The 22450-nt window shown below is 36.3% G+C and overlaps 1 protein-coding gene across 2 annotated transcripts; it reads right to left on the bottom strand.

The window, feature by feature from the left end:
- Positions 1-148: 148 nt before the first annotated feature.
- On the bottom strand, positions 149-17221 carry LOC130228428 (uncharacterized). 2 transcript variants are annotated; one of them, XM_056456856.1, is made up of 7 exons: positions 17148-17221; positions 17014-17068; positions 9386-9536; positions 4561-4679; positions 4262-4463; positions 4036-4138; positions 149-1062 (listed from the first exon to the last, which is right to left on the bottom strand). In XM_056456856.1, exons 3-7 carry the CDS (start codon positions 9516-9518, stop codon positions 1008-1010), a joined length of 612 nt encoding a protein of 203 aa, XP_056312831.1. In that variant the 5' UTR covers positions 9519-9536; positions 17014-17068; positions 17148-17221; the 3' UTR covers positions 149-1007. The 2 variants fall into 2 exon arrangements, with proteins under 2 accessions (XP_056312831.1, XP_056312830.1); XM_056456855.1 differs by lacking the exon at positions 17148-17221 and having other exon boundaries at positions 17014-17095.
- Positions 17222-22450: the final 5229 nt, after the last annotated feature.

Below are 22450 nucleotides of genomic sequence, written 5' to 3'. Positions count from 1 at the left end.
ACTTTATTTAATGTTTAAAATGCTAATCCAATGAGATTCACTTTATGTGGTGAACAAAGCAAGTCTCTCATATAATATAATCTACTAAAAGATAGAAAATATTACTGTACAAACTGCATTGTACATAAATCAGATGAACATTTTCATATTAATCAATAATATTACTGTAATTAACTTAAAAACTGAATAAATATAGATTTACACACATTTACTATAGTAAATAAACAGAATTAAAGATGGGCTAAAAAACTGCGGAAATCTGTGGAATTTCTACACGTGCAGATTCCATGTGGGCCTAGTCACAGGCCTTAAAAACAAAGCAAACAAACACTGTTTCACTCTATATAGGTTAAACTTCACCATCGCTCAACAAGATGGTACTTGGTCAGCTATAATTCCACTCAAATTTCCTGAGGGGTGAATAAACTGAAGCAGAACTTGACATTGCAGATCTTGCGATGTGACTGTTGCGAATGATCACATTGCGAGATCGATGCCAAAGTGATATATTGTGCAGCCCTAAATGACAATTTACTACTTCCTGTTAAATTAAAATATTAAACATGAAAGAAAATATCCTGTTTGTAATTATATGGTCGATAAAGGTATCTATTTATTTTGGTGTATTTTGGTAACTATTGTAACCACATCCCAGCCTTTCATAATAAAACAATACAGTCAGAGGTCAAAGTTAGCATAATCAGACGTGTCAGGAAATTGCATAACCAGGTATGATTCAAGCACTGGAGAAAACGACGTTAAAGGGATGTTTTATGGATAGATTTGATAAGCTTTCTTTAAAAGAATAGCTACACTTTCATTGTGAAAAAACTATAATATGCAGGTTTTTTTACAGTAAGAATTTAACAGATTTTTACAGAACTGCAAAAGGACTAACCCCTGCGCTCCTGCTTCAGAAATCACAGATATTGTCAGTGTCCAGGTTTCCTTTTGCTCAAGGAGAAGGATGATGAAGGCAGATTACAGCCTTTTGTTGAAGAAAACGATCAGAGACAAAAAGAGAAACAGCTCTTCGAAGAAAACTTCATCCTCTTGCTTTCTCTAAAAAAACAAAAAAGTTGTATATTTTAGTAAAATTATGAAAATAATTCAACATATTTAAATAAATACACTGTTATTTAGAACATTAATTGCAGAAAATGCAATTTGTTAACTGAAAATTTGGATTAATTCAACAAATGCCAAGTATAAACTCTTCTGATGTGAATACATACATACTGTACACACGCACACACACACACACGCACACACACACACACACACAGTTAGTTTTTTCAAATATTTCCTAAGCCCTGTTTATAATGTATAATGGTATTAATAATTTCTAATAACTTATTTATTTTGAGGATGACATTATAACATTTTACTTGCTATTTTGTCAGATACGGCAGGGAAAATAAGTATTGAGCACGTCATGTTTTTTCCTGGGAGTAATATTTCTAAAGGAGCTGTTGACATGGAATTGAACCAGATTTGGTAAAACCCAAATACAAACAAAAAAAAAAAAAAAAAAAAAAAAAGACAAATATTTTTAAATCATGTCATGTGTAATAACAATGAAATGACACAAGGAGAAAGGACTGAGCTACTGAAATGTATTTAAGACTTGATATAAAAGGCTTTTTTGGTGATGGCAGCTTAAAGACACCTCTCATATGTAGAATAAAGTCATGTGCATTGCTCAGCGGTGATTTGCATTCAACATATTGTAAAAATCTTGATTGTTCTGTAGGTCTCGTTTATCAAATCTGAGCTTTATTTAGTATTTTCTATTGGATTCGGATCAGGTGATTGGCTGGGCCATTCTACAGCTTGATTCTATAAAAGCATTTGAGTTGTCTTGGCTGTGTTTTGAATCATTGTCTTGGTGAAATGTCCACCCTGGTTTCATCTTCATCATCCTGCTTATGTAGAAGTTGGATTGAAGCAGCTATTATTCATATACAATGAGGAAGGGCAGAGGCTTGCAGAAGAACTACAGAGAGATTTCAGCTGCTGTCTGGGCTATCACTGCCTTTCTACACCTCCCTTCCTTCATGTGTTCAATACTTTTTGACAATTCATTTTATTACACATAACTTCATTTGCAAACTAATAAGATTTGTTTTCTTTGCATATATGAATCCCTTTGGTTGTTAACAACACCTGGTGAAAATTTAACGCCAACGGCACCTTTAGAAATTGGTTTTGTGAGAAAAATGGTGACATGTTCCATTCTTATCTTACCTGCTGTATTTGTATTCAGCTTAAAGTGCAATTTTAAGGTGTACTTAGATTAAGTAGGCAAGTTAGGTTAATCAGACAAGTCACTAAACAACAGAGTTTTGTTATGTAGCCAATGATAAAAAACTTTTAAAGTCTTAAAGGGGCTGATAATATTGACCTTATAAACCATAATAGAAAATACCATAACTATTTCCTTCCTCCGTTAAACATCCCCTGAGAACTATATGAAAAAGAATGAAAATTTCACAGGAGGGCTTACCTATACATCAATCAAAAGTGTGCTTTAAAGAGCGGTCAATGAGACAATCGTGAATACCACATTAAAACGGTATACATCAACTTCCAATACATATTTGAATATACAAATACTTTATTAATCATGCACATATAGACATCAGCTATATACTGTATAACTCTTGGTTAACTAGGTTTATAAACTCACCGGCCACTTTATTAGGTGCACCTGTCCAACGGCTTGTTAAGGCAAATTTCTAATTAGCCAATCACAAGGTAGCAACTCAATGCATTTAGGCATGTAGACATGGTCAAGACGATCTGCTGCAGTTCAAACTGAGCATCAGAATGGGCAAGAAAGGTGATTTAAGTGACTTTGAATGTGGCATGGTTGTTGGTACCAAACGGGCTGGTCTGAGTATTTCAGAAAATGCTGATCTATTGGGATTTTTATGCACAACCATCTCTAGGGTTTACAGAGAATGGTCAGAAAAAGAGAAAAAATCCAGTAAGTGGCAGTTCTGTGGAGGCAAATGCCTTGTTGATGGCAGAAGTCAGAGGAGAATGGCCAGACTGGTTTGAGCTGATAGAAACACAACAGTAACTCAAATAACCACTCGTTACAACGGCGATATGCAGAAGAGCATCTCTGAATGCACAACATGTCCAACCCTGAGGCAGATGGGCTACAGCAGCAGAAGACCACACCAGGTGCCACTCCTGTCAGCTAAGAACAAGAAACTGAGGCTGCAATTCACACAGGCTCACCAAAATTGGACAATTGAAGATTAGAAAAAAAACTGTTGCCTGGTCTGATGAGTCTCGATTTCTGCTGCAACATTTGGATGGTAGGGTCAAAATTGGCATCAACAACAAGAAAGCATGGATCCATCCTGCCTTGTATCAACAGTTCAGGCTGGTAGTGGTGGTGTAATGGTGTGGGGGTTATTTTCTTGGCACACTTTGGGCTCATTAGTACCAATTGAGCATCGTGAGCGTGAATCATCTCAGACTGGTTTCTTGAACATGACAATGAGTTCACTGTACTCAAATGGCCTCCACAGCCACCACATTTTAATCCAGTAGAGCACCTTTGGGATGTGGTGGAATGGGAGATAGCCATCATGGATGTGCAGCCGCCAAATCTGCAGCAACTGCGTGATGCTATCATGTCAATATGGACCAAAATCTCTGAGGAATATTTCCAGTACCTTGTTGAATCTATGCCATGAAGGATTAAAGCAGTTCTGAAGGCAAAAGGGGGTCCAACCCGGTACTGTTGGTGTATATAAAACCTTTAACTGCTAAAAGCTATTAGTTGCTAGTTAAAGTTATTAGTAACTAATAAAGTTATGGTAACTAATAACCATAAGTTTTCCGAATTTGATTGTAATACAATGCACCTTCTGTAAAGCTGCTTTAAAATTACATTTATTGTGAATAGCACTATACAAATAAACTTTAATTGAACTGGAATTTCGCAACATATTTATAGCAATATCCCACTCTTATGGAGCTACTCTATATAAAAGCAAACCCTACTAATATAGTTACCCTTTTCTGTTAGAGCACTTAGATTGTTCCACTGATTTCTCACGGGAACAGGTTGTCTGGTCCAGGATCCTGCTGAGTGGTTGGCAGTTGGTACTTTGTAACACTATGTATTAGAAAAATTAATGGATAGATGATCATCTTACTGTACAAATGTCACCACATCAGTTTAACATATGAAAGAAGTTTAATATCTAGCGTTCCAGTTGCACATATTTGCCAAAATTACCTTTGCGCTCACAGAGGTCATGAACTCTAAAATCCGGCATGTCTTCTGATATGATAGTCACTTTATTTTGATCAACACACAGGTACTTGTCGGGTTTATTCACAGATTCCAAGCTCTTAAATGGGCTGTTTCTTCCCTCGCCCAGTTTAAATAAGAACGACTCGTCAAAGTTTCCCCCAGCAATCTCATCTGTGGTCAAAGTCTGTGCATGAGAGAACCAGAATACTTCATTAGAAATGTTCCATCTGCATTAAACCATCTGACAAAGCATCTAATAAGAACAATAAACCAGTCTTTACCTTAAAATCGACTTTATCATCATGAGTAATAACAGGGAAAACGGAGTGCTTTCCTTTCTCAAAGCAAAACGCCATGCAGATGTCTTTATCTTCATTATACCTAAATTTATACACCGTGACTGGAAAAGAAAAGACAAATGATTTTGCTAGCATTAAAATAGGGCACAATGGAAACATTACACATTATAATAGCATTCGCTAATAACATCAGCAAATATAAAGCTTCTACTCGCCATCAAAACAGAACTATAAACTAAAATTAGGTATTAATTATTAAATTAGGTGTAAGATTTTTTATTTACATTTATTTTATTATTTACAAATAGAACAAATATTCAAACATGCCTTTTTAAATTGTAAAGAAATCGGTGTTTTTGAAACTAATGAAGACAGAAGTCAATGATTCAATTGAATTATTTAGCCTGACATGTTTACTGTTCCAAAATATTATAAATCTTTCAAAAATAAAATATAATTGTTTTCAAATCAAATAAAAACTTTTGTTTTTTACCCAGACATTTAAAAATAATATATTTTAGAGCAGTAATCACACTACCGTAAAACCGAGATATATTTAACCAAGGTTATCATATCATCAGAATCTTATACCGGCCCATGCCTAGAAACATGCAACGAAGCATACAATAACTAATGTATTGTGGATCTTGTGGATTTGTCATCTGAAACATGCAATGAAACGTGCGATAACTAATGCATTTCACATTTGCAAAAATGTAGACAGCACCCTCTAGTGGATTTGTCATTTGAAACTTGCAACGAAACATATGATAACTAATGTATTTCAAATTTGCAAAAATTTAGAAAGCAGGGCTCGACAGTGCGACCATTTCGCTCGCATTTACGACTAAAAATAGACGTGTGCGAATTGGAAAAATTTATTTAGTCGCACATGTGCAATTTAAGAAAAAAATACGATTTTAATAAGCTTGATTGATGACTTAATTCACTCGGCCTGGGTAAAACAACATGCTCTTCGCACCAAGTTATGGTATATTACGTTGTAAATCTATTGTGACTTGCGTGATCAACAACAGCACATCTCTACTGGTATAGTTACTTCACGTCAAGCGGTCTTTACATTGCTTTGAATACGTTGCTAAGCAACGCAAGGCACCTTATCGCAAACCGTGCAAGCCTCATATAAAATGTCTACTATTTGGCCATGAATGGCATATCGTGGCGCGTCCACTGTGATACCCAATTCAACATCAGCGCTTCTCACACCGACTTTACCTGAGCGGCCCGGTTCTGTGTGTGTGAGAAACTGAGAACACTGCCACAGACTCACATGCTCTGCATGCAGACCCACAGAGACGAGCTGGATACAGAACTGCTGTTCTGACTTTAGCTTTGAGAAGAGCGCGGGGTCACGTGGAAAAGAAAAGCCTTTTTCTAAATAGACTGACCCAGCTCATTATTTGGGGTGACGATACATCCTTTTTTCCTGGACACGTCCGAGATTCTGCTTTTGCTTTACATATTAATTGTATTCGTTTTTGCATTACTCTATGCGCAAATTTTGACGCTGTGTCTCAATCTCTCAGCAGCACCAACACTACAGCAGAAAGAGAGAGGGAAAGAGAGAGAGAGCAGATTTGGCCTGTCAGTGGTGCACATGGATAGTAAGATTTTTTTTACTTTAACACACTGAAAAGAAAATTATTCAAAAATTTTTTTATTTGTCAGCTAAATAAGAATAAGAAGTCAATAAGAAATGATTCTGTTGCTGAAGGCCATTAAAAGTTTAATAAAGAGGATAAAATTACTTTGGGGCAGAAGAAAACTTTAATTCATAGAGGGATTGCCATATTCAGCTTTTCTTTAAAAATTCCAGAAAGATAAAGGGTATCAGAGTCAGCTTTGCACATGAGTTTGTACTCGTGTCGTTCTTTACATTGTCATACTTTTCCCAAGTGGGAAGTATGGTGGAATATATCATGCAAATAAATTAATTTTGATAAAATCATTCAAAATTAATAATGTTTTGATTGGGGCCATTGATACAGCCATAATCTTTTTACGTGTCCTCTGTTCTTGCGATCTTGAGTATTGGAACTGAACTTTGGCAGCTGATGATGACGTTACACGAGACCACGAGGACGCAAGACCGCTGCAGAACGCATAATGAGAAACAGCCATTTAAAAGGTCCCGTGAAGTGCTGTGAAATATGCACTTTTATTCGATGTTTGACGTAATCTCAACCAAAACATGGAGAGGGTGGGACATACAGTAGCTCTACTGTAAGTAGTAAATGACATGCGATTACATTTGGATAAAGGTAATGCATCAGTTTTAATTCTTCTGGATTAAAGTGCAGCATTCGACACAGTTGATCATTGCATTTTGATTCACAGACTGGAAAAACTTGTAGGTATCTCTGGGAAAGTTTTAAACTGGTTTAGTACATATGTTACAGAACGGACATTTTTAGTAAATATAGATGAATATACATCACAAGAACATAATATATTATATGGTGTTCCTCAAGGCTATCCTAGGCCCAAGTCTATTTTCATTATATATACACTTCCCTTGGGGAGTATAATTCAGAAATATGGCATGAATTATCATCTTTATGCTGATGACATACAATTATACATTTCTGTTGAGCCCAGAGACACTGCTGCAATAAATATTGTACAATGGAAGTTGAATAAAGATAAAACTGAAATTATTATTGTGGGCAAAAAACCTGAGCGAGAGAGGATTGAAGCAGAATTGTGTTCTTTAGGTTTAATATCCAAAAAATAATTAAAGAACCTGGGTGTTATTTTTGATTGTGATCTTAATTTAAAATCTCACATTAACCAAGTTACAAAACATGTTTTTATTTGAGAAATATTGCCAGAATTCGTTCTTCCCTATCTTTTGATGATAAGAAATTAATTCATGCTTTTATCTTCTCTCAGCTTGATTATTGCTATGCTATTTAAACTGGTTTACCTAAGGGTTCTATAAGGAAGTTGATATGAAACTGATATGAAATGATTCAGCCAGAGTTTTAATAAAATTGAAGAAACGAGAACATATCACACCAGCATTAATAGAATTACACTGGTTACCTGTGCACCAAAGGATAGATTTTAAGATTCTTTTATTAGTTTATAAGGCACTACACAACCTGACACCTTCTTACATTTCTGACTGCTTAACAAAATATAATCCAAACCGTTTGCTGCACTCTTCTAGCGCTGGACTTTTATAATTTCACTCTGTAAACCTGATGCAACCTGGCAGCACTTCATTTAGTCACTATGCTCCAAAAATGTGGAATTGTCTCCCAAATGAAGTGAAAGAATCCAGCAGCGTTCATGTTTTTTAAAAGCGTGTTAAGACACATCTTTTTAAAATTGAGTGTGAATGCAACAGTTTGTGAAGTGTATGCATTTTATGTATATTGTGTAGATGTATGCATGTACGGTGTGTGCATGCATATGTAAGAACTATGGTGTGTGTGATTGTGTGGATATATGCATATATGCGTGTACATGTATGCTTTTATCCGAGTAGATATTTGTTGTCATTCCGCCACTGAGACTGCAGCTCTGCACAAGACGTTTGGCCAGCGGAGAAATTAAAATGGTCGTGCCCAACTGAGCCTGGTTTCTCTCAAGGTTTTTTTTCTTCATTTTCGCCATTACTGAAGATTTTTTCCCTCTCCGCTGTCTCCTCTAGCTTGCATGGTTCAGGATCTATAGAGCTGCGCATCGTTGGATTTGCTCTTCAATGTTTGGACTCTCAGTAGTGATTATTAAACCACACTGAACTGAGCTAAACTGAACTGAACTTAAACACTACAAACTGAACTACACTGTTCCTATTTACTGTGACCTTTTATGTGAAGCTGCTTTGACACAATCTACATTGTATAAGCGCTATACAAATAAAGGTGAATTGAATAGAATTGTTTTGCTTTATTTGTCTAAACATTATTTTTTGTGGTTTAATGCTTGTTTGTAGTTTGTGAAGCGCTTTGAGTTGCATGCATGAGGGAAAAGTGCTGTACAAATAAAATGTATTATTATTATTATAATTATTATAGTATTGTAGCACCCCCCCCCCCTTAATTTAAAAAAAAACAGCTAATAGCGTTTTGTTTTATCACCGTTCTGCCAGTGAGAGTGGTTGAGCTCAAGCGCATCAAATGAAAAACAAATGAAAAGCGTTTTGAACTGGGCGGGGCATGTCAGATACTAGAGAGCATTTGATTGGTCAAGATTTGATGAGAAACTGTAGTATGAGGTGACGTGAATTAAGCTGTGGTCACACTTGACTTTTCTTCCCATAGACTTCCATTCATACACACGCGAATGCATCAGACCGGAAACGCGGGGTCATGCGTCAAGTTTCGCAGGTTGCTGCGGTGCAAAGTTTAAGCTTGGTGAACTCTAACCTGCGAAATCGCATCACTTGACTGCGTAAGACCAATCGAGGATCAAAACACGACCTCTCTGGACAGAAATTTAAAACATGGAGCAATCGCTCTCTTTTTTTAATGTCTAATGATCTTGTTTGATCCCGCCCCTTTTCACAGCGCCGCACGACAGAATTTCGCACGCACAAAGCCCGGTGTGACCGTAGCTTTAAACTGTTGACCCATTTTGGTGGAAGTGACAAACTACAAGCTTTACATGTTTGTATCAGTTTTATATCTCCTAAATGCAAGTTTTGTCACTGTTTTGGTGCACACTAGCTTATAGATATCCTAAAAACGAACAATACTGATACTAACATCTAAAATGCTTTATTTTAATTTCATGGGATATTTAAAGAATTGATTGAGAATGAAGCTTATGTTCAGACCTTTACTGGACCTCTCAGGCTTCTGTTGTTCCTTGGCGACCAGCTGATAGGACGTTGGTGACATGGTCTGACAGCACACATATCTTCCCGTACTGGTTGACAGTAGTGCTGAAGAACTGCCGAGAAGTTTCATTTTGCTTCTTTTTGGTCACTGTTAAACAAAAATATGCAAAGACAAACTGGTTATAAAGACTGTAAAAGCTGAAGACCAAAACAAAAAGCAAGACAAAGAAACAAGTGAATCCTATGAAATTAAAATAAAGTATTTTAGATGTTAGTATCAGTATTGTTTGTTTTTAGGATATCTATAAGCTAGCGTGCACCAATACAGTGATATAATTAGTGTTTAGAAGATATAAAACTGATATAAACATGCAACACTTGTAGTTTGCCACTTCTGCCTAAATGGATCAACGGTTTTATTCACGTCACCTCATACTACAGTTTCTCATCAAATAATAACCAATCAAATGCTCTCTAGTATCTGACATGCTCCGCCCCCTTCAAGACACTTCTAATTGGCTTTTCATTTGATGCGCTTGAGCTCAACCACTCTCACTGGCACAGGGGTGATTAAACAAAACGCTACTGGCTGCTTTTAAAAAGGGGAGGAGCTACAATATGTCCCACCCTCTCTTCATGTTTCAGTTGAGATTACGTCAAACATCGAACAAAAATGCATATTTCAAAGCACTTCGTGGCACCTTTGAGGACTTATTAAAAGGTTTTTTCCATATATTTTAAGACGTTATCCTTTTTTGAGACCTTTAACTTATATTTACTATATATTTATTGTAAGACTGCAAAACTATTTTGCAACCATCTTAGATGAATAAGAAGGGCAAATTCGCAATACTTGTTTCTGTTTTTGTTAAGTAGAGTCACACACCACATACACATCATCTGATCATTTATTTTAAAAGAACAACAAAAAGAAAATGGGATGAGTTGTCTGTAAAGGGACTAGAGCTGTAATGCTGCAGTTAGTGAGGAGCGGAGAACTACATAGAATACCACCATAGATATTTACATTAGATGTTGCCTACACTGTTGTCTTTTGGAAGGAGTGCATCAATAGATGCCGCCATTTTAGTACAGGGTAGCGCTTCTTTGAAATGAATGTGGAACCAATGTGCAATAGAGGACTGCCATCCAGAGCCATAGATATGTAAACATAAATACATATATGTATAATCGAGAGTTTTCCCGGTGGTCAGTGTGCAAATATTTTTTTTAATTATGAAAATTATCATTTTACATCCCTTTACTCGATGGATAAGTGACCATATGGGCATTGCCGACAAAGAGTAGGGCTGCTTAATTATGGAAAAAACCATAATTACAATTATGACCAAAATAATGGTGATCACGATTATTCAAAACGATTACAGGTGAAGTCAAAATTAATAGCCCTCCTGTGAATTTATTTATTTTTTTTATAAATATTTCCCAAATGATGTTTAACAGATTCAGGAATTTTTCACAGTATTTCCTCTAATATTTTTTCTTCTGGAGAAAGTCTTATTTGTTTTATTTTGTCTATAATATAAGCAGGTTTAAATATTTTGAAACCTATTTTAAGGTCAATATTATTAGCCCCCTTAAGCAATATATATTTTTGATTGTCTGCAGAAGAAACTACTATTTTACAATGGCTTGCCTGATTACCCGAATTAAGCCTTTGAATCACACTTAAATCTGAATGCTTGTATTGTGAAAAATATCTAGTCAAATATTATGTGCTGTCATTATGGCAAAGATAAAATAAATCAGTTATTACAAATGAATTATTAAAACTATTATGTTTAGAAATGTGTTGGAAAAAAAATATTTTTTCCGTTAAACAGAAATTGGGGGAAAAGTGTCTCTAATAATTCAGGTGGGCTAATAATTCTGACTTCAACTGTATAAATACAGTTACTTTCCTCCTGTAAACAAGGAAAGAGAAATAAACACAATAAAATAAAAATATTAAATAAACTTTAAGCATCTGTGCTTTAAGCATCTTTACTGTAAGAAAAAAAAACTTTAATTATAGCTAGAAAAGTCCTTCAGTCAAGAGCAGAGAGGGATTTTCTCGTTTGGTTGTTTTGATTAATGATAAAAACATAGACTGTAAAATATATGGACGGAGTATCCGTGGTGTCACCCATAGGTTTCTGAAGAGCGCAAAAGAAGCCACAAGTAGGCGCGGCCAACCGTCGCCATTTTGTTCGCGCGTCATCGCACCCACGGCGGGATACCAAACAAGGGCAAAGAGGCGGAGAGTGGGCGGAGCTTGCTTAGACCTGGCAGACAGACTTTACTTTGGGAGAAACGCTTGATACTTTATTACCTGCGACTCGTTTGTGTTCTGACCACATGTGCTTGGCTGTACACTATATCAGTAAAGTGATTAGACTTTCAAAAACACTGTTGTAATACATTGAGCCACTAAACATTGCTCTTATGACGTTTTTCTACAGGAGGTAAACGCGAAATACTTCCAAACACTTCAGATGTGTGTGTGTGTTAGTAAATGCAAGACTATTGATGAAATCCAGGCATAACACTGCATGACAAAGCTTCAGATGACTGTTCTAGAGCCTACAGCTAATCAATCTGTCACATTCTGGAGTGCTTTACTGGTCTAAAGAAAAATATTAATGATAAATGATCTTAAATAAAACTATTACATTTATAGAGATGGTATACAAGTATATAACTTTACTCACATGGGAAACGAGGCCACGTGAATAGTTTGTGAGCACAATTAAGTGCACACAGCATCCCATATCATCTGATAATTGTAAGAAATAAGTCCAAAAGGCAGCTGACTGTGTAAAGCCACATAAAACAGAACAAAAATACGATGAATATGCCGAGATCAGTGGCTAATCTGCCGGATTCAGCTGAGGTGAAGTGACGGCGACCAGCGAGACATAGCTGTCACTCAAGTGGCCACGCCCTTAATTATGCAAACTTAATATAACCTAATATAAAGGAAATGGATGAGTTATAAAAAAATTCACCCCCCTCACAGTTGTCATGGAGGGTAATAATAGCTATATGAACCAAAATCGTTCTTTGTACCAGGCTGTAAACACCTTTTTTTCTGCTGTAAAGTTGGCCATTCTAACAGTGGGCTCAATTGCCACTTGCTCTATTATGGAGCCAGGACTAGCGGAATTTTGATGAATTGCAGTTTCAGTTACTTCCGTATTGGCCTCCTAAGGGAGAGCGGGAGGTTGCCGCTTGGATAAAAACAGTCGGCAGCAAGAATATTGCGCGCTGTCACTTTAAGAGCAGTCCAGTTCTGATTAGTATTTTCTCTTTCACGTGTCTTTTGATTCTCAACTCGTTTGTTTATTACAAAAATGAGTGTTAATATGAAGAATCACTAAACTCCGCATTTTGACGCCTATTTGACCATTAAAGCGCTCACATTAAGATGACTTTAGATGTGTGTGCTCTGCTCGTCTCTGAGCATGTGGTCTCATCCGCACTTTTAAAAATATGTATGATTCGAATGTAGATCAGTGAACGATGCGCATCCTGTGCTGCAAACATTACATTACAGCACATGCTTTTAGTCATTTTCATGTAAAACTGAGCTTTGCAGAGCAACAAATGTGTACAGCTGAAAAGGGAGCGGTATATGATGCAATAATCGTTTTCTTGACTAATGGTATTTCATAATCGCTAGAAGCCGAAATCGAAACCAAATTTGATTAATTGCACAGCCCTAACAAAGAGCATGTGTTTGTGTGTATGGAAATGGACTATCCTCCCTCCCTGTTAAATTTGATCTAATCCGTGTCCTAAAACACACCCTCTCTCCTGCTTTCACTTCTCATTCTAACGGAGGGAGCGATTCGTTTGTGAATGAATCTCCGTTATGAACGATTCGTGTGAACGATCGATATTCCTGCATCTCAATATGCATATCCACCTTTCTGATCTAAATGGAAGTGTAGGCACTGTTATGTTATCAGGCACCCTTATAAGTTACTATAAAAACTAGCCGTTACTTCACTTATAGCCGACAATAATACAATACAGGTTTCTGGCACCGCAGTGTCTTGTTGTCATATTTCATTTACATTGTTTGCTGATTTTATTCAACAAAACTAGCATAAGCCTAGTATTTAGTGCAGGTTGGTGCTACTTTGCCTTATGCTCAGTGCAGTAAATGACTGTATATACTATCATCAATAACAGTTACTTGTTGAGCACAAAAGTTCATAACATACAAAACCATAAAAAATGAGATCTTACCTATGAAATGTTCTGCCTTAATGCTTTGTTTTCTCGTTACTACACTTGGCTTTAGTCTTGACTAGTGCGGTTGAATGACATTTGTCCTGGGAGCACTGTACAAATGTGGCGGCACGATTGACGCATGCTCAGGGTTCGTATGTGCTATCTATTGTGTTTATCTATGGAATGCCACAATGTTTGCGCAATGATTAAACTCTTAAAACTAAAAAAAAATTGGGCAAATAGGATGAAAAATTTAAACATGATACAACATTTAATACCTTAAAAACAACTTTTTAAGAGCCTTAATTTTCTCTAAATTGGTTTATAGACAGAAATGGGCCGGTGTAAGTTTGTAATGTTATGATAACCTTGGATACAATTATCACGGTATTGTGATTACAGCTCTAAAATAAGTTCTTTTTAACTATAGTTCTTGTCTTAGTGAAAAAACAATGTATTTTTCCCACTGAACACGATAAACAGTATTTCATTAAAACATTTTTTCAATTTACAATTCATATTGATAATATCTTGGAGCAGTAAACATGTCAGGCTAAACAATTAAAATAAATCATTGACTTCTGCTAGCTTCATTAGTTTAAAAACACAGATATCTTTACAAAACATTAAAATACATTTAAAAAAAAAAACCTTTACATATACCTTAGAAACGGTATACCAGAAAATGAATGCGGTTTTAAAACCTTGACTTTTTCAAACTGCGGGAAACCTTGAAACTGGTTATCATCCCATGCCTATTTATCAACTTTTATGACATTTCAAGACCCTGTGGACAGCCTGGTCAATGAGTTCACCAAAAAATGAGGATTTACTCACCCTCCTCAGGCCATCCAAGATGTAGTACAAACTTAAAAGACAATTTTAGCTGAAACCAAGATTTTTAACCTTAAATATTCTCTAATGTTCTGGAGAAAAACATGCATATTGGATGGCCTGATTAATTATTATTCAAAAAGTCATGATTTGCACTCATTAAATAATTGCTTCGTACAATTTTTATTTTAACTATTTATTTTGGGGTAAACTATCCCGTTAAAGACGTAAACATGTCCATTTTTAAATCTTAAAACAAGGGTATTTATATATTTCAGTCTTACTTTAATTATTACATTAACAGTTAGCATTTTTTATTTGTGCAGACTTCTAAATGGTGGTGGATGGAGAGATTTCCCCACCCAATGTGTAAAGTGTCCAGAAAAGTGCTACGTAAATGTAAGGAACTATTATTATTATTATTATTATTATTATTATTATTATTATTATTATTAAATGATATTGGATTAAATTTGCCTGATGAATGATTAGCACATTAAAAGTTTTAAACCTGTAAACATCTGTATTTCAAGATTAAGTCATTAAGAATTTGTGTTCTACTGTTACAGCACAATAAATGTCCTTAAAGGGACAGTGCACCTCTAAAAAAGTTAAATATAAAAGAAGAAAAAACTCGGTTGTGCAAAAACATGGGTGAGTTAAAGGTATAGTTCACAAAAAAAAAAATCTAAACTGTCATAATTGTCTTAAATTGAAGACAAAAGAAGATATTTCGAAGAATGTTCATCCCAATTGACTTCTATAGTATATTTTCTTCCTACAATGCATGTCAATAACAGCTTCTTTACACTTCTTTTGTGTTCATTAATCTTCTTTTCGAGTTAGTCCCTTTATTAATCAATGATCACCACAGCGGAATGAACCACCAGCTTATCCAGCATATGTTTTACGCAGCGAATGCTCTTCCAGCTGCAACCCAACACTGGGAAACACCCATACACTATTGCATTCACACACACTACGGCCAATTTAGCTTATTCAATTCACCTATACCACATGTCTTTGGACTGTGGGGGAAAATGGAGCACCTGGATGAAACCCACACCAACACGGGGAGAACATGCAAACTCCACACAAATGCCAACTGGCAGAGCCTAGGCTCAAATCAGCGACCTTCTTGCTGTGAGGCGATTGTGCTACCCACTGCGCCACCATGATGCCCCTTGTTTTGTGTTCATCAGAAGAAAGTCATAAAAATCTAGAACCACTTGAGTGAGTAAATAACTGTAAAACTAAATCTGTTGTGGGTGAATTATCCTGTAATAATACTACAAAAAAAGTCTATAAAATGTTTATAAGGCATCCACGCGCAATTTATTCAAGAAAGCAGTCACTTCCCTTGGGCAGGAAATGGGTTTACAGGCTCGGTCAAAAAATGTAGTAATGCTCATTTACAAAAACAGTGTATGCTGCGGGGTGTCATTATTCTCCTCAACCATCAAAAGCAAGCTTAAGTGTAACGGTTGTGTCAAATTACTATCAGGAGTTCTTGAACCACATCAAAAGGCTCAGTGAGTAAGCCCTCAGCAATATTATAGACATGGTAAATATTACCGTAGTAATATTTGCACTACACTCTACTAATATTGGCATTAAAAGTGGAAAGCAAGGCATGGAAAAAAATCTGTTTAAACTTTTGCTCAAAATGAAAAAAATGGATGAGAGAGGCTTTTTTCTTTCCTTTTTTAGTGATCCGTTCTTAAAACAATATTTTCTTTAATTAAATAACTTCAAACTTAATAACTTTAAAATCAAATCAGCTCTGAAATATTTTGTTCACCTCACACTTCCCTACTAGAATAAATATATTTATAATAAATATATTTATTTTTAATATCAACCTATGTGTAGGTCTCTGCAACCTCAGTCGTGGACACACGTAGACATTTACTCAATTGTTACTTTGATAAAGCAGCAAATATGCTATATTATAAAACCTGTCAATGTTTAATGAAGTTAACATCTGCCAAATAACATGGTTAACAAGCTTGACAAGGTTCACATTCCAGTAACCTAAAAAGTGTATCATATACACAAACTGTATACATATATTTACAAATACAGTTTAAAACAGGATTATTAACCCTGTTAATAAGCCCCTTTAAGCTATATTTTTTCCGATAGTCTACACAAACCATCGTTATACAATAACTTGCCTAATTACCCTAACCTGTCTAGTTAACCTAATTAACCTAGTTAAGCCTTTAAATGTCACTTTAAGCTGTATAGAAGTGTCTTGAAAAATATCTAGTCAAATATTATTTACTTTCGTCATGGCAAAGATAAAATAAATCAGTTATTAGAGATGAGTTATGAAAACTATTATGTTTAGTAATGTGTTGAAAAACTCTTCTCTTCGGGGGGCTAATAATTCTGACTTCAACTGACACACAATTTTATAAAGCGTTAAACTCTTTACGTGAGACCGTGATTTAAACCTAAATCAGTTTAAGATAATCTGTTTATATCAATTCTGCAGCACACGTTCATACTGATTTGCAAAAGGTAATAAAAATGCACGCATATCTTACCTTTGACGGTCTTCGGTACTTAATCTTCCACCTCGAGTCTGCACCGACTGAGTGTCTGCAGAAACAGAGGCGCCGTCAGTATTTATATATCAGAGCCGCATGTTTAACACGTTTGCCTTGTACCGCCCCCTTACCGGAATAAAGTAAGCTGCTGTGATCTGTGTGTTAGTAAATGAAAGACTATTGATGAAATCCAGGCATAACACTGTTTGATAACGCTTCAGATGACTGTTCTAGAGTCTACAGCTAATCAATCTGTCACATTCTGGAGTACTTCACGGATCTAAAGAAAAAAATATTAATGATAAATTATCTTAAATAAAACAAATACATTTATAGAGATGGTATACAAGTATATAACTTTACTCACATGGGAAACGAGGCCACGCGAATGGTTTGTGAGCACAATTAAGTGCACACAGCATGCCATATCATCTGATAAATGTAAGAAATAATTCCAAAAGGCAGCTGACTGTGTAAAGCCACATAAAACAAAACGAAAATACGATGAATATGCAGAGTTCAGCGGCTAATCAGCCGCAAACAGCTAAGGTGAAGTGACGGCGACCAGCGAGACCTAGCTGTCACTCAGGTGGCCACGCCCTTAATTATGCAAACTTAATATTAGCTAATATAAATGAAACAAATGAGTTATAAAAAATTCACCCCCCTCACAGTTGTCATGAAGGGTAATAATAGCTATATGAACCAAAATCGTTCTTTGTACCAGGCTGTAAACACCTTTTTTCTGTTGTAAAGTTGGCCATTCTAACAGTGGGCTTAATTAAAATTCGCTCTATTATGGAGCCAGGACTAGCGGAATTTTGATGAATTGCAGTTTCAGTTACTTCCGTCTTGGCTTCTGAGGGAGAGCGGGAGGTTGCCGCTTGGTTCTTCAGAAACCTATGGGTGACATCACGGATACTACGTCCATATCTTTTACAGTCTATGGATCTGACCCGATCTGACCCCGCTCCATTAAGCTTTTTCACTTTGTGGGAAAATGGTAAAATACAACACCTCCTAGAATACGACAGCGGTATGGCGGGCCAGAAGGTCCAAAAGTTGCTCTGACGTTTTCCACTGGCCGGCCAACTCAATGCGGTCTGTGGCTTTGTTGATGTTATACACTCACCGGCCACTTTATTAGGTACACCTGTCAAACTGCTCATTAACGCGATTAATTTCTAATCAGCCAATCACATGGCAGCAACTCAATGCATTTAGGCATGTAGACATGGTCTGCAGTTTAAACCGAGCAACAGAATGGGGAAGAAAGGTGATTTAAAGTGACTTTGAACGTGGCATGGATGTTGGTGCCAGACGGGCTGGTCTGAGTATTTCAGAAACTGTTGATCTATTGGGATTTTCACGCACTGCCATCTCTAGGGTTTACTGAGAATGGTCCAAAAAGGAGAAAATATCCAGTAAGCGGCAGTTGTGGGCACAAATGCCTTGTTGATGGCAGAGGTCAGAGGAGAATGGCCAGACTGGTTCCAGCTGATGAAAAGGCAACAGTAACTCAAATAACCACTCGTTACAACTGAGGTATGCAGAAGAGCATCTCTGAACATACAACACATCCAACCTTGAGGCGGATGGGCTACAACAGCAGAAAACCACGCTGGGTGCCACTCCTGTCAGCTAAGAACAGGAAACTGAGGCTACAATTCACACAGGCTCACCAAAATTGGACAATAGAAGATTGGAAAAATGTTGCCTGGTCTGATGAGTCTCGATATCTGCTGCAACATTCAGATGGTAGGGTCAGAATTTGGCATCAACAATATTAAAGCATGGATCCATCCTGCCCTGTATCAACGGTTCAGGCTGGTGGTGGTGTAATAATAAGCTGCAGCAACTGCATGATGCTAACATGTCAATATGGACCAAAATCTCTGAGGAATATTTCCAGTATCTATCTATGCCATGAAGGATTAAAGCAGTTCTAAGGGCAAAAGGGGGTCCAAACCGATAATAGTAGGTATACCTAATAAAGTGGCCATTGAGTGTATATTCTAGTGGCGTGCACAGACCTCCAGTGGGACAGGGGCAGAAAGACCAAAAAGGGCACTAAAAATTGGGGGACAATTACTTGTATATATTTGCTTATACAATAACCAAAACCAAACGTGTATTAGAACTGATTTTAAAATTAATTGTTTATTAAATTACCTGCATTCAAGTCAGCATAGGCTACTGTTTCTGCTGTTTTTTAATATGTAAAAAATAATTTTACAAAAATGAACGATTTCTTCTGAGACATCATATTGTAAAACCCAAAAAGTTAAGGTAACCCAAATCATTTGAGGAAACTGATTGCATCAAAACATTTAAAGTTCAAAAACTAATCCTAATTAGTACTGTGAACTTAATCCATTTGAGTAAATGAAGCAATTTGAGCACAGTAAACCCGATAAATGAAGAGAACTCAAACCAACTGAGTGCTGTAAAACCCAATAATTTATGGCAACTCAAACCATTTGAGGAAACCGATTGCTACAAACCAAAAAAAAACTAATCTATATGAGTACTGTGAACTTACTCCATTTAAGTTGAAGTAATGAGGTATTTAATTAACTCATTACCTTCAACACGGAGTTCAAAACTCTTTTCAAATGAGTAGAATTAACTTTCAGTCAATTTTGAGTTAACTACACTCATTTGATAGAGTTGACTGTTGGGTTTTAAAGTGTACATAATAATTGTGCCAATTTAATTAATAAAAATGGGACTCAGTTTTGTTCCTAGCCTTTTACTATATGAACAAAGCAAATATTTTAATTATACAGAACAAAGTCATACAGATGCGAAAGTACATACAGACAAAAAGTGAAATGCCAGAAACATGTCAGCAATCAATAAAAGCTTATATTTTTTTAAGCATAACTCGCACACTGCCACATTCGCTAAGTTTAAAACAGTATTAGTTGTGATTTAAGTTGTGATCGTCATAAGTTGTCACTTAAATTGTAAAATATGACTATAAAATTGCTTTGTAAATATTTTCATTTGTAGTCTTTAATTGACAAACTAATTGCGTTGCCGTATATATATATATATATATATATATATATATATATATATATATATATATATATATATATATATATATATATATATATATATATAGTTCTGCAAGCTTTGTAATGGACTCAGTGTGCGTGTAGCATTTAGCCTGTTTCAATGTGCAACAAAAATGTTTCTGTTTCGTTCAAATCCAAGTTGTCAGTCATCATTGTTGCATGTGAAGAAGAAAAGGCAGAACATTAGGAAAGGATAAATGTGCCTTTTCCACATTAGCAGTCTGCAAGTTTGTGACTCACAGGAAAGAGTGTTGACAGAGTGTACGTTTTTTTGTCACGGCTAGAAGTTCACCGTTCCCAACTAATATTCAGAAGAAGCTGCTGAAGGCAGAAGAATTGGTTGGTTACAATTACTCTATGACAGTTGCTAAATGATGTTGTGATGTCATTGGGTGATGTAGTCATTGGGTGATGACATCATTGCGTAATAACAAGTCAAAACTAAATTTTTCTGTAATATGCAAGAGTCGGACAAATAAACTGAAACACTGGCCAAGTTTGTGTTGGAGGTTTTATAGCTAAAATTGACCAGCCTGGTGGTCAATCTTCATTGATTATGCATTCCACCAGTAAAAGCAGAGTGTGAAGGTTTTGTTAGCAGAGTAATACCACAGTTTTGCCTAAAAAGAGATTAGAGTTTAAATGAGGAAAATTATTGGTGCGTGTCATTGTGACTAAGACAGCAAGTCTTTGTGATGCATCAAGAGCCGCGATCTCCAGAGTAATGTCAGCATACCACCAAGAATGATGAAACACATCCAACAGGAGTAACTGTGGACACAAGAGAAAGCTGTTAGAAAGGGACAAATGCTAACCCAATGCTAATGCTAATCCACATGCTAACCCAGATGATATCCAAAAAAAAAAAAAACATAAAACCACAGCTGCCCAACTCCCTGCAGAATTAAATGTGCACCTTAAGTCTCCTGTTTCTACTAAAACTGTTTGCCAGGAACTCCACATGGCTGCGCTGCTATAGCCAAACCTTTGGTCATTCGTGCCAATGCCAAACATCAGTTTTAATGGTTCCAGTATCGAAAAACTTGGGCTTTGGAAAATGTGAAACATAATGTTCTCTGATTAGTCCACTTTCACCGTCTTTCCCACATACGGGAGGGTTATGGTGTGGAGAAGTCCCAAAGAAGCATAACACCCAGACTGTTGCATACCCAGAGTGAAGCATGGGGCTAATCAGCGATGGTTTGGGCTGCAAAATCATAGCATTCCCTAGACCAGATACTTGTGCCAGATGGGGGGCACATCACTGTGCCCATGAAAGTGAAGTTGAACCTCTCCCATGGCCTGCACAGTCACCAGATCCAAATATTATTGTGCCACTTTGGGGTGTTTTGAGGAGCGAGTCAGGAAATGTTTCCCCTCCACCAGCATCATGTAGCTGACCACTATCCTGCAAGATGAATGGCTCAAAACCCCTCTAGCCATTGTGCAGGACTTCAATCTGTCATTCCCAAGATTAATTTATTCTGTATTGGCACAAAAAGAGGCCCAACACAACACTAATAATTTATTGTGGCCTAAAACCAGACATTTCAGTTTCAATGTCCAAACCCTATATATATATATATATATATATATATATATATATATATATATATATATATATATATATATATATATATATATATAAAACTGTTCATCGGGAGCTCCACATGGCTGGGCTGCTATTGCCAAACATTTGGTCACTCATGCTTATCCAAAACATTGGTTTCAATAGAGTGAGCATCGAAAATCTTGGGCTGTGGACGATGTTTGTTTGTAAGTTTATTGCAGCAACAGCTTACAGCACACCGAAGTTGAACTTTCAGCACATTCAGCACATTGAACTTATTTGACAGAAAGCACAAGTGTATTATCTCTGCCCTAATAAAACAATAAAACGAACGACGTCAACTGATTTGAGGTATTTTAAATAGGCTTTGACAACAGTGAATTTTTATAAGCAGTGTGGCAAGGCCATAAACATTGTTTATTTACAAATGAAACATCAAGTCAGCACCAATAGCCTAGTATTTGGTGTGTTGACATGCAGCACTATGATGATCACAGTGACCTGGATTCGATTTCCGGCTTGAGTTCCTTCCCAATCCTCCCTCCCTCTCTCTTTCTCTTTCTTTCTCGGCTCCCCACACATTCCTGTCTCCTTTCTCTACTGTTCTATTAAATAAAAGGTGGAAAAACACTAAAATTAATTTATAGAAGCTTTGACCAGTCATTTTAGTTATAATAATATATATTGTGGTGCAGTTGACAAAGATTTGTATGTAGGCTTCAAAAACAGGCCTAAAAAATTAAAAGCATTTAGCATAGCTATATAGTTTAAGTCTTTAAAA

Source organism: Danio aesculapii, chromosome 5 (genome assembly GCF_903798145.1).
Source record: "Danio aesculapii chromosome 5, fDanAes4.1, whole genome shotgun sequence".
Taxonomy (NCBI): Eukaryota; Metazoa; Chordata; class Actinopteri; order Cypriniformes; family Danionidae; genus Danio; species Danio aesculapii.
Note: the sequence above shows the minus strand (reverse complement) of the source record. Positions and strands in the feature narration are given on the sequence as shown.